The 14,306-nt window shown below is 34.8% G+C and overlaps 1 protein-coding gene across 1 annotated transcript in view; it reads left to right on the top strand.

The window, feature by feature from the left end:
- Nucleotides 1-13,688, top strand: part of LOC129216769 (transcription factor COE4-like) — a 44,761-nt gene extending 31,073 nt beyond the window's left edge. Inside the window, exons 8-9 of the mRNA XM_054850985.1 lie at nt 12,478-12,583; nt 13,549-13,688. Coding sequence (XP_054706960.1) covers nt 12,478-12,583; nt 13,549-13,688 — 246 coding nt within the window. The remainder of the gene's footprint in view (nt 1-12,477; nt 12,584-13,548) is intronic.
- The last annotated feature ends 618 nt before the right edge of the window (nt 13,689-14,306 follow it).

Genomic DNA, 14,306 nt, shown 5'->3' with positions numbered 1-14,306 from the left:
AGTTCTGAGTTTATATGAATGATTTTTTTTTTCCCTTTTCAGTTTTATAGCCCTTCATTGCTACAAGGAACTATTCCGGTTCTACCTCCAAGGCCACAACCAATGACGATAACTGTGAGACTGGACGATGAAATCTTTTGCCACAACACGAAGACATTTCATATAGGTAAATACATGAACATTACTATAGTATACTACTCCGAAAGTATAAGACTCTAATTAGTAAACTGACCACGCAGGTAAAAATGTAAACACGTTATTTAGTGAACTAGCCACAAAGATAATTAAATACAGTAGAAGACCGTTATGACGCACACCTTGGGATCAAAGCTTTTGCGTTATACAGGTTTTGGCGTTATGAAGGTCATTTCACAAATTTTGAAACTAATATTCAGAATATATATATATATATATATATATATATATATATATATATATATATATATATATATATATATATATATATATATATATATATATATATATTATACTTCAGAATTAGTTCTATCTGCAATGGGTATTAAAACACTAATTATACAACTAATGATTCACAAATAAATTTGCTTTACAATTAAAAGAAAGTGAATTATCCTGCACTTCTGCCAGCTTCATAGTTTGCATAACAGCTGCATTTTCAAGAGCCATCTGATATATTCTCTTTACTGTAAATATTAATTTTCATTTAAAAGCTTTGAATTAAGCTGGAAAGATGAAAAACTGTTTTAAAATTTAATTTTCCTAACAATTTTTATGTTAGCAAGGCAAAACAAAGAGATTTTTTAAACCTAAAAAACCTATTGTTTACTTCTGAAAAGTTGTGCGGTTTATAGAGAATTGCGTTATATAGGTCGGCGTTATAAAGGTATTCTACTGTAACAAGTACCTTACTAAACCAACCATTTTGGTAAATAAGGTAACACTTCAATTAATAAACCGACCCCATAGGCTAATAAGTGCGCATGTGGTGTGCTATAACCTCTTTGCCAAAATTTAGTTGGTGGCTAGGACCAAATCAAATAGCAGCTGAGGAGAGATCTCAGCCACTCCTCTATTAAGGCATCAAATGTTACTTTTTTTTTTTTTAATTTAGTTCACCATTTGCAAGTTTTGTACTTATTTTCAAGTTATTGGCTTTCTAAGTAAGTATCAGCAATTATTTTTGAAGAAATTGAAGCATATGTGCGGGACTTCCTAGACCAGGTAAACAAAGCTAAGTCACACTTGGCGCTGGGATGTTGAAAACTGCCAATCAGATAAACAAGATGTTCATGAACAAAATCGACAATCGAACGAGTAATTCATAAAAAGAGCAAATGTTGGCTCCTAATAGCAACCCTCATTGTTTACTTCCACAATCACTTCTTTCTGAATGAACAACAGTGTCTTATCACTTATTTTATAACGTCGTCGATATGGGGGTCCAACACTAGTAACACCCTCAGTACCTCAACATGGGGTTACTATTTTGATCAGAAAGTCACACAAAATTACCTATTTTTCTGTTTCAATATTATATATTCCTTAAAAGTTTTCAATATTGTCATAATATCGAAAGGAAGAAATACAACTGTCGCAAATTGACTTCTGAGTAATTCCATTTTTTATTTTAAAACAAACTCTTTCCTTTTTTTCAGAATGTCCAGAAATAAAAAATTGCTTTCCAGAGAGGGGTATAGCTGGTCAATGTTTCATCATCATAGGCAATGGATTAGCGTATGAAGGGATCGCTGTTTGGTTTGAAGAATACCAATTGCCGACTCAGGTACAGTTGAACAAAAGTTATACTTTCATTGAGCTACGAAGATTGGAATTTTATTTTTCAGTTATTTGTCAGTTATTTATTTGAGACAAATACAAAAGTAATACATGCCACCAAGTTTTAGTGCTTTGTCCTTCAATATAGTCACTGGTATTGCGTACAAGGTATACAATCTCCTTTTCTAAAGATGTGGAAGTTTTAAAGACCTGTAATGGTCTAAGATACCACTAGGTTTTACCTTCCCTCATCGAGTTTCCTTAAATTGTTACCATAGATGAAGAGTAAAAGTTCTAAATAAAACGTGAAAGCAAGAATTTCTACCTCTTTCACGTGGCCTAATCAGGGTTGAAAGATGTCTAAAAATGAGTAATTTACCATCATCGAGTTTCCGAAAATTGATATCATAAATGAAGAGTACAAGATGGAAATAAAAGGGAAAACTATGGTTGCTTACCTTTTTTGACTCCCTAATCAGGGTTGTCAGGGGATAAAAGTTTTCAATGAGGGAGAAAATTTACCCCTCATCGAGTTCCCGAAAATGCTATAAATGAATCGAGTTGCCAAAAATGAAGAGTAAAAGCTGTAAATAGAACGCTAAGGTAAGGCTGCCTACGATTTTCTGGTTCCTAAGCAGAGTTGCCAAAGGCTAAAAAGTGCCCAAAAAATGAGTAATTTACCCTCATCGAGTTTCCAAAAATGTTGTCTAAAATAAAGAGTAAAGCTGTAAAGAAAACGTTAAACTAAGGTTGCCTACCTTTTTCTGGTCCTTAACCAGAGTTGCTAGGGACTAAAAGTGCCCAAAAATGAGTAAGTTACTCACATCGAGTTTCCACATAAGTTATATAAAAAAAATGTAGGTAAAAATATTACCAAACCGATGGTATAGGGTTGCCTACGCAAAAGTGGTCCAATCATAGGGTTGCCGTTGTTCGAAGTTTCAATATTAAAACTTCGAACAACGAAAAGTCAGTGAAAATTAAAGAAAAAAAAAAACACGGAGTCGGAGTCAGCATGTTTTCCACTGACTCCGACTCCTTTACCCTAAAATCAGCCCGACTCCACAACCATGCTTGTAACTCTAAAATATTTAAACGCATTGTTTTTCTTTTTTTCCAAATATATTCCAAACTACGTTTCATTTTTGCGCATGTCTCAACGATACGTTATTACTCACTAAGTTGATCGCCGAATAGATTTTGGCAAAACAGATAAATAAATTGTGTGTGCGGCAAGACCTAGTTCCAAGAGGAATTTCTTTCTTTTTTCCAGATCTTGTCGGATCACGCCTTAAAAGCCTTAATTCCTTATGATGTGCCGTCAGGACCTTTACAAATGAGGCTGCAGTGTGGAGCGACCATTTTGCTACACTTCACATATGGTACGTCCAATATTTCCTTTTTAAAATTTGCATATATTTGTTAATAAGGAAGATCAAAGCTGGGGAATGTCGACTTTCACCTGAAATTCCCTTTCTTCGCCGATATCTGTGGCATGTGAATGTTAACATTCATCGGTTAATGTCGACATTTACCAGATTTATGACTTTCACAGTTAATAATTCGAACAGGGCCGCAAAAGCCAAGGCGGGACGCTTGTCAGTTTGGATGCCGGGGCACTCCCTCAACCCCGAAAACTTTTCAAATGTATCCTACTCCGATTCCAAGCTGGGCACCTAGCAGGGCCTGATTAGCTATAAGTGAGGCCCTTGGCCCACAGTAATTTAGTGGCCCCCGCCCACTGAAGGCTTCATAGCGAAATGCAGTGATTGATTTACAAGTTTGAGGACCCTTCGGAATGCATTTTGGGGGGCTCCTTTGTCTATCACGGAACTATGTAAATCATTTACAACGTGCATTTACGTATCTCCTTCAGGGCCTTTCTTAATTGTGACATGTTAAGTTCGTTACTTCTCCTTTAAGAAAGTTTTTTTTTTTTCCCCAATTAACAAGATAACAAGTCATTATTTTTTAAACATTATATCAAAAATGTGTGTATTTTTCGTACAGTTGTAATTCTATGCAAAATCCTTTAAGTAATTTGAGGCTCCTTATGAAGAAGGATCCCAGGCCAATCAGGCCCTGGCTTTTTGTTTCCAGCTACCGCATGTATTCTCGCGTGTAAGTTGATTGCGAGCATAAGTCCCCCCCCCCCCCGCTACTTTTAGGAGAAAAATCGGAAAAAAAATCGAAAACCCGCGTTTAAATCGAGTTCCTACTTGGGGGGGGGGGTGAAGAAAAAAAAACGGAAGCGTTTTGCTGTTAATTTTGAATTTAAACATAAAAAGGAGGAAAATAAAATGTAATGAACATTTTTATGTTAAAAATTGTTATTCTTTTGCTCCAAAATGGTTCACTTTTGCGATCGCGACTTTTGTAAAGGATTCGATTTCTATGTTACTATTTTTATTCTCTTATTTTGATTTTATACCTATAAAATTTTATGCTGTAGCGATATAACATGAGCATTAATTCGCGACTATCGGGAAAATCCGCGAATACTGCGATCTCCGCACTCTTCGGCCATTTACTGTAATTATTTTTTCTTTTTATTTCACAATCAGACCATGTAAAATCATAGAAGATTGTTTAAGCATTTACTTCTTTAGCATCTACTTAAAAGTAATGGACTAAAACCGGGAAAATGTTCCCGTTTTCGAGTATTTTTTCTAAGAAAAAGTCGGAAAATTTTTGGAAATTCTGCCCCGCGTATGTGTTGACCCCCTAACTTTAAACCTCATTTTTTGCAACAAATTTCTGGACTTATACGCGAGTATATACGGTAAGCTGACACGACCTCTCGTCGGCCCTGAATACGAATGCAGTAGAACGAGGGCTTTAAGTAGAACAGGTGTTACCGGTGCTATCTCTACAAAGTAAACTTTCGAAATGTTCCTCAATCACATTTTGTTGTTCTGAATCACCTTCTTCGAACCCCTCCTTTGTCTGCTACCTCTCAGTAATACTAAGGCCCTGGTAATACCAGGAAGAGAACCACCCACAAGTAGAAGGGACAACAGGTGATTCCCGCAAACGGCACCGCTGCAACTCTCTCCCAAATGTCGTGAAAAGAATCTGTGGTCCTAACTAATTTTGATTGGCGTGAACTTTTTCCTGGGCTCTTGTGGTATGTTCTAAATGGAGATTGTTGATAGTAACTGAGAATGGCTATCACTTTTACTTGATCTCTCTATTGAAAGTGACTGGCACCAGTTGGAATCGGAATCGTTTGATGTAGTTTGCATTATCTTTTTTTCCTCTGTAGAGTAAAAAAAGTCAGAAAGGCATGAAAAGAAAAACATTTTGGTAGCTTTCAGAAAATGAGGTGCATAAAAACCAAGAAGATTAGATACCGCTTTCTTGTAAGGCTTTTAGGCAAACGGGATTAGTTTTTGATCCAGTGGAACGGAAATTCAATGGAATTCTTCTGTCCTAAAACTTTGCGGTTCACCACCTTGGTGACAAATAACCAAACAAGCATGAATTTAAGAAGAGGAAAACTTGTCTCAAAATAGTTCTTTGTAACAATGCGATGTTGAGCTGAGATTAATCCTCCCCCCCCCTCCCCAATGTGTAAAAAAAAGGATTGTTCTCTTTAATCCTTTGAATGTTTCATGATCATTAAAATTTTTCCTTCAATTAAAAAATTATATTGAAAATTAATTTTATCATTGCTTCTTTATTTTAATAAGCAATGACAATTGTATATTTATTATTTTTACTTTAATGTGGTATAACCGATGAGATTCATGAAGCCTAAATTGCTTTAACAATTTATTTTACAGTCTATAAATCATTTTACATCGTATTCCTTTTCTTTTCGACTCATTTATTTCTTTTCTTTTTCTCTTATAGTCAAAAGTATTTATTATCTTACCCATTATAATACTTCGTTTATTTCTTTGCGATTTTTTTTTTTTTTTTTTTTTTTTGATAATTAGTCACTGAAGATTTTTTCCACTCAGCCCTTGGAATTGTTTCCTTACTCAAGTTTTTTCGATTGATTATGGTTCGATACATTTGGTTTAATCATACGAATATTTCCATAAGTATTTTTGATAAAATTCTTATGAGGATAAAATTTTCTTCCAATTTAAAGAGAAATAAAAGTTTAATTTTATTTATTCTATAGGGGAAACCAGAGTTATGTGTCCCACACATGATGCTTAAGAAAAAGCTTATTTTATATCAAAAGCAGTGGTGATTCCATCTTTAAAAAGATTTTACTAAAAACTTGTTAATGGAGTATTTTTTCTCCTAAAATCTATACATATAATAAAATAAGATGTTTGTGTGTGTGTGTGTGTGTGTGTGTGGCGCGCTTTCCGGGAAAACGGTAAGGGCTAGAAAGATGAAATTTGGTATACAGTTGCAGTTTTCGCCGAAGATGTGCACCTCGGGCTTCGATTTTTGAAATTTTAATTGGAAAAAAGTTATTTAATGTTTTATGTGTTTTTTTGCACTTTTTAGTACATTTTACCTCACAGACCCCGAACCAAACGTACCACACAAATATTTTTTGTACTATAGTGTAGGAAATTTAATTTCAAATATGATGAAGGAAAAAATTTTGAAGATAGAGCAGTTTTCGTATTTTTTATGAATTTTTGAAAAAACCTTTAATTCGCATTCTTTCCTGGGTTTTATTTTTTTTCTAATATCATCCTGCGAGAAGTATCCAAGCCTCATTTCTAAAATTTAAGTTGGTAATAGTAAAAACATTTTGCCCTCTTCAGAAGAAAAAAATTTTTAAAAATACGCAATAGTTTTTTTTTTACAATTTTTTTAATGCTGAACACATCACGTCTTTCCACGCATCGGTCGAAAAAAAGCGTTCTTCAATCTTTTATGTCTCTGACGTCACTATTTGGATTTCGATTCGATATTTAGGATGGAATCTTAATCGCAAACAAATGTTAATCTTTTTTTTACCTATATAATAGTTTACTTCTACATTTTATGAAGTGATGACCCCGTGTTTTTCCGGCAGTGCTTGCTTTTTTTTTCTTTTCTTTTTTTTTTTTTTTTGTTTTATTTAGGGATTGCATTTATTTCTTTTTCTATTCCCCCCCCCCCGCCCAAACTGGACGTTTTGCTGTATCTATATTAGCTACATTTCATAATTGTGCGCATTTATTTCAATAAAAACAGCGAGATTGTTTTTTCTTTGTCAAACGCTACTTTTTGCACACAACATGGAATTTTGGGGATAACTTTTTTTTTGCTCTACTTGAATAAAAAAAGGGATTTTTTGAGGGATCTTTGTTTTTATTAGGAAATGGGTGGGGAGGTTAAAATAAATAGAGATGGATAAGAAAATTAAGAGATAGATCGTAAGGGTAGATAGCCGCCGAAGGCGGCAATCTTGGCTTAAAAATGTGAATGGCACAAAAAAGATAGAGATGGATTGATTAATACTGCTGTCAAATTTATTTAAACAGCCGCCGAAGGTGGCAAACTTGAAGTAAAAAGGTAAATGACAAGTTAGCCAAACAGCCGCCGTAGGTGGCTGCCTGCATAGAATGGCGAATGGCGTAAGAAGGCGAACCAGCTGGTCGCCGCAGGCGGCTATGACGAAATAAGATGTTTGTGTGTGTGTGGCGCGCTTACTGGGAAAACGGTAAGGTCTAGAAATTATTCTATTCAAATTAATAATAGTATAGATATAGATTAATTGATACCGCCACGAAATTTATTTAAGCAGCCGCCGAAGGCGGCAACCTTGGCGTAAAAAGGCGGACCAGCTGGTCGCCGCAGGCGGCTAGTAATAAATAAATAAAACGAAAAAAGAAAGAACTGCTAACAATATTACAGAAATATGACTTTATTTTATTTGCATTTTGCATATGATTGTCACAGATTTAAACAAAATATTATACGTATGTATGTACTTTTGTAATAGTTTTGTACTCTAAAGTACTTTGGCACAATTATTGAAAGTATGTTAAAATTTTTTAAAAAGAATGATTAAAAAGTTCAGAATGATAAAAAGTTCAAATTTCCGTATTAGACGGAAATTTGAACTTTTTTATTTATGAATTTTATGTATTATTTTCCCAAACTTAAAAGTGTGATACATGTACTTTTGCTATAGTTTTGCATTGCTTGAAATACTTTCGGCACAATTTTGATATGAATATTATTAATTTTCAGTTGTAATGTATGCTGGGCAAGCATATGTAGCATATTATGAAGGTTTCCAGATGCCAAATGCAAATGCACATCAGGTAAGTTTATCTCAATTTCTAGTCCGGTCAATTTAGACAATGGAAATAACAAAAATTCCGGGAAAGCTAAATTTTTGTAGAGACCTTGGGTTTAGCATTACAAATAAAGTGCCAAAAGTCCCCATCGATCCCATGTGCGCTAAAAAAGTTATTCGGGGTCAAAGGTCAAAATTTTAGGTTTTTTGGATTTTTCTCAAAAACGGCAAGTATTATCGAAAAGTACCGCAGAACAAAGTTGAACTGTTGTGCTGGACAGTTGTGGAATGCCAACTTTAATTGATGCAAGTCTCGGGAGAAGTTATAAGAATGCTGATTATTTAAGAAGTCAAAAGTCCGTTATAATTCACGTGAATTGCAGAAAATCATACACCCGGCAAAATTCAATCTCTGCAGCAACGGGAGGATAAAGAGGCTAGTACTTCAAAAGTAAGTCCTCCTCGTACTGTAGCGCGATTAAGTGAATTTGAATCCAGCTTTTGTTTTTGAAAACACTGCTTATTTTGTGGCTGTAAAGCGGATGAGGAGGCTGAGAAGAAGAAAACGCAGAGTAATGAAAGAAAAATGTATAAAGCAGCGACTAAATCATACTCAAAATGAAAACGTGCAATAGCAGCTTTTGACACACCTCAGAACGATCTTTAGCTAATTTTAAAAGGGATTCTTTGAATGTAAGTGTGGAAACTTTATAAATTTTTCTGCGATAATTCTGTGTTTTGTTCTTCTCAGCCTCTTCATCCGCTTCCTCGCCGCAAAATAAGCAGTGTTTTTTACAACAAAAGCTGGATTCAGATTCACTTAATCCCGCTCTTGTTCGAGGTGGACTTACTTTTGAAGCACTGGTTATGCTCATTAGGGTGGATTGAAAAAAATCAAAATCTGATAAACGCTAAGTAATGGCCCGGAAAAGTTGCCTTTTGTAGAGATATTTGGTTCAACAAAAGGATTTAGACCGCAAAAAATATCTTGAGGTGTCGCTCGCGCCTTGAAGATGACCATAAATGCATAAAAACTGGAAAAGGTTATAATTTCATCAAATATCAAAATTTGAGAAATTTGATGTTATCGCTCTTAAGAGCAGGCTTTTTGTGTAGATTACACATTGCATAAGATCATTTTAATAATAAACTGTATTTTAAAGTTCCACACATGCATTGAGTCTTGAATTTGACCAATACAGTCAGAATTGAATAACATCGTGTTGCTCCGTACTTAGAGAAAAAATATTAGAAGTTATTATTTGTAAAAGTTTGTTTTCAAATTAATTAATTCTTACATAGATACGAAAAAAACAAAAAGTAATAAAAGCATTTCTTATCTAGTAAAAAAAGTTTAATTCTTCACTTAGCAGATAACTTTGGCTCAAAATGCCAAATTTACCTATGATAGAGAACAAAGGTTAAGTATAAAAATTTTAAAATAATGTGGCTTGCAACAGCCCACATCAGTCACCCTTTGAAACAAAAGACGTTGCTAAAGAAATTTTAATGGGTTTTGAGCCCTCAAACTGTAACCACATTGATTACAATAAAACATAAGTTTGGCATGCGAGTTGAACTATTTTACTTCTCATAATTTTCAGTTTTGATTGAAATTGCGGCTTGGTGGTATTGTGGCTTAATATTTCTAGATTCTAATCTGACTCGAATAAATCCATCCTTTTTGGTTAGGCAGCAAACTGTACCTGACATTTATTTTTCTTATTTTACCTATCGTCTCACTGCATTAGTATGACATGTGAGGTTTTGAGTACCTGACACTTCTTTTTCTTATTTTTCCTATCGTCTCGCTGCTTTAGTATGACGTGAAGTTTTGAAAACCATACTACTCAGTAGGTACGCCACCAAGCAATTTCTTTCAAAGTTTTATCGGAAGTCACCCTTTTTGAAAGAGGGAGTTGCCGAGTTTTACCAGTTTTGCTTATCGATAAGCTCATAGCAGTCTCTCTGCCTCAAAATTGAAATCTGGAATTATACATGTTCATTGTCCATCTTCGAACTGATCGTCGTAATCCGTCTTGAAACAAGTTCTCTGATGATGGTCATCCGCAATGCCTAGTGTTATATTTTTTAGATTCTCAAAGTAACCAGTTTGCAGAACAAGAGCTGATGATCCAAACATAGTACGATGGCAAGTTAAAAAAATTCGATTGTATTGTGAAAATTTACAATTTCAGACTTCAACTTGAGTTCTTTGATAAGTGGGAAAACTCGGATCATCTTCCTAAAAAAGGAATATCAGATAAAACTTTAAAAGAAATTGTGCTTGAGGGCGTAACTACTGAATCATATGATTTCCAATACCTCACGTTATACTAAAGCAGTGAGACAATGCGTAAAATTAGACAAAGAAGCGTCAAACACAGTTTGTTGTCTAACCAAGAGAGATGGATTTCTTAGAGTCAGATTAGAATCCAGAAATCTTACTCACAATGTATCACTAAGGCCAAACATTGTTAGAAGTCAGGATAATAATGCGACTCGCCAGCCAAACTATGTTTTATTGTATGAAATGTGTTTACAGTTTGAGAGCTCAAAAAACATTTAAAAGGGGGTTGTTTTGAGGGGTATTTTTCTCAGTTTTTGGAGGGGGACTCTTGCTTTTTAGGGGGGGGGGGCTCCGCGATATCGATAGGTGCACCCATGCCCTTAGTAGGTCCGGCCCCTTTGGGTACGTGAACGATGCCACACGGACTAGAATAGCCAGATGTTATTCAAGGCCATGCAAGTAGAGGGGATTCTGTAAATGATTTGCTGTCTTTTGAGAGTACGCAATATCTGGGAAGGTTTGGTCTTGGAGAAAAAAATCATAAGGACCATTTTTATAGAGAATTTTGAGATCTATAACTTTGGTCTGCGGTACTTTTCTTTAAAACTTACCGTTTTTGAGAAAAATCCAAAAAACCTAAAATTTTGACCTTTGACCCCAAATAACTTTTTTAGCGCACATGGGATCGATGGGGACTTTTGGCACCTTATTTGTAATAGTAAACCCAAGGTCCCTACAAAAATTTAGCTTTCCCGGAATTTTTGTTATTTGATCACTATTTTTATGTCTAAATTGACCGGGCTATTCAGTTATAATACGAGATATATTTCTACAAATAATAAAGCAGGAAGTTTATGTATATAGATACATGAATGGGTCCATATTTGTGACTCTGATTCGCCTTGTGCCTAGAGAGAGAACTTTTCATGAAATTAGGCACAAAATTAGACTGGAGTTAGGGGGTGTGCGCTTTAAAGCCTTTTCCTTTTCTTGAAAATTCGATATTTCCTTCGTTTTTAATTTTAGTTTTAAATTGACCAATGAATGGGAAGGCTTTTTCTTTACAAAGGAATTACTGCTATGTTTTGAATCTGGTACCGTTGGTAATCCCGTAAAAAGTATGTATTCCCGTTGTAGTTTCACTTCGTGTCGGAAGTCAACGTCCTAAATCAATAAGAACAGAAGTTAGAAGCGTTTTTAAATTTGTGGGACATTATATTTATTATGTCTGATTCTCTATCTTTCTCTTTACTTCTTTTTCTATATGTCTGTTTCTCTTTGCCTCTCTCTTAACTCTATCTCTTTCTTTTTATCTATTTCTCTATTTCTGTCTTCCCATATCTTAATCTTTCTTAAGACTATCCTTGTCTCTCATTGTCTATATGTCTCCATATTTGTCCTTCTCTCGCTCTTTTTTCTCTTATGTATCACTAGCTCTATCTGTCCAATCTTTCTCTCTGGTCTCCTCTCTATCTGTGTCTATCTTTCTATCTCTCCATCTGTGTTTCTCTTTATACATTTCTTTCTGTCTCTATCTCTCCACCTCTATTGCTCTTTATCCATTTCTCCATCTGTATCTCTTTCCTTCTCACACACACATTCAATTCATTTATTTCTTTTGATGAAAATTCAATTCAATTAATTGCCAAAGAAACTACCCATCTCTATTATTCTTTTAATTTAATTAAATAATTATTTTGATGATTGAAGAACTGCCAACTTTCATACATAAGGTTTAAAATTTACGCATTTTAGTTGCTACTATTATGCTTTAGTTTCATTTTTTTAATATAAAGTTATTAGTTTAATGTACTTTATCGCTTAATCCTGTCATTTTCAGCAACAAAATATACATTACAAGAACACAAAATGTATGAAAATCGTAAGATTTCCCGTAAATCCAAGAAAGAAACCCAAGTTATGCTACTACGGTGGAAGCGAGAAAAATAGGATGGGTTAAAGTTGGTTAATATGGTTTTCACTTTGGAGTGGGAACATTGATAAAGTAATTTAAATGTATTTTTGGTAGGGAATTTAGAAAATTCACATATAACCGAGAGAGAAGCGCAGATCTCGCTCAGTTATATATCAGTTAAATAGGTGGCAAAAATGAGATATCACTGCATTTATTTTCTCAATGAAGTTTTTTAAGTTTTGCATGAGTTTTTAACTTTTGAATGTGAATTTAAGAACTTTTAATGTTAAATTCATGTGACTTTCTCTTTATTAGATGCTTAATTCAAGTCCATCATCATCTGCTAATCATACTCAACTGTCAACAACTCCCTACCACAATGCATCCTATAATCGCTATCATTCTTTTTACAGTAGTTCTAGTAAGTATCCCCATTCATTTTCCGGTTTTCATCAGTAATGTTAAATTCTGGGACAGTAGGCCGTTAAAATGTGGTTAGATATGCAACAAGCTAGGTACACGAAAGCTGCAAACTGCATAGTATTTGTTTTAAATATCCGTTTACGGGGTAGGCGATCTCTTGGGGTAGGCGACCTAGGCTGCCACCTAAGGCGGCAGAATTTAGGGCCGCAACTTTCGAAATTGAAAAATTTTGTAAATAAGTAGTATGAGTACTTGTTTTAGCGTCATAAAATTCACTGCTTCAATGTTGAAAAATAGTAACAATTTAGAGTGTGCACCGTTGCTTGGATATGCAAAACATAGTTCGGAATTTAACAAGAAATTCAACTTTAGAGGCGGCAAATTGCGTGATATAAAAGTCTTTGAAAATATTAATATCTGTTTCAGTGATATAAGTGGCACTGCTTGAATTTAAAAAAAGATAATTTAAAGTTTATACCACTGCTTGGATATGCTAAACCAAGTTTGGAATTTAACTATAAACTCAATAAGCACTTTACAACTATTTTTTTCATTAATATTATTGTATATTATTATTATTAGTAGTAGTCAATGGGAGGGGGACGGCACTTGCCATCATCGGCTAGGGCGGCAGAACTACTAGAGCCCAGCCAACCCTGCATCTAAGACGTGGTAAAATACAGATCGTTAAGGTTTAACGTTAGACACGTTGTAATATACAACACATCAAATTATAATAAAGCGAGGAATTTTAATTTTAATTACATTCTAGCCCACAACGTTAAATTTATTTATTTTTTCTTCATTTTCAGCTGATTCGAGTGACGGAAGAAGCCCATCAACTAGTTCAATCAGCCTTTGCGGCTGATTTGTAACCAGTTTTTTGTAATTGCTTCAAGTGATGCTTGAAGCCATTCAAGCTGCTCAACTAGTTTATGTGACTGTTTTGTTTCCTATGTGCAGTCGTTTCCACTAGGAAAGCTGCAAATTACCGTCCCATAGCCGCAGCTAAGACAGAATTGCAAGTAAGAATGGAACTAGTCTCTGGATGCTGTAATGAGCTGGTATGTGCTGGCGTTTCTTTTAGTGCTTTGAAGTGCTGACGAAACGTGAAGCACGTGGTCTCGTTTCTTCAACCAATAAAAAGGCTTCAATCTACGGTTCTAGGTGTCGGACAGTAAATCGATAAGTCTGTTGAATACGGGCTTCAATCTGGAAGATGCACAACAACACAACTCTAACGAAATTCAAATAGCGTACAGTGTTTCAGGATCGCTTTTACACGTACTGGGTGAGAGATTTGAGAAACTTCAAATCAGCATTATAAAGACTAGCTTCCAAACAGCAACTTAAGAATCATTGGAAATGAGTCATCTACACTGCTTTCCAACTCATTTAGCAAAATAAAAATTGGAAACTGATACAGCCGAACCTTATTAATACGAACACGCTTAAAGCGAATTACAGTTAGAGCAAACTGCATTTGCAATCCCCGTTCTAGTTCATTTACAATCAACCTAAGGTGCATCGCTAATAGGTGGGGAGATGTGGAGAAAAGTGCATTTGCAATCGGATATGACGAACTACGGTTAAGGCAAATTAATGTCTTTTCCAGTTCGTTTTAACAAGGTTCGACTGTATTATGTTCTCGATGGCATATTGCCAGTGTTGGGCTTTATGTGCTGTTTTTAACCAGCTTTTATTTTTAGTCAGATGTACCA

The sequence above is a fragment of the Uloborus diversus genome, chromosome 2 (genome assembly GCF_026930045.1).
Source record: "Uloborus diversus isolate 005 chromosome 2, Udiv.v.3.1, whole genome shotgun sequence".
NCBI lineage: Eukaryota > Metazoa > Arthropoda > Arachnida > Araneae > Uloboridae > Uloborus > Uloborus diversus.
The sequence above is the reverse complement of the archived record's forward strand: the minus strand, read 5'-3'. Positions and strand labels throughout refer to the sequence as shown.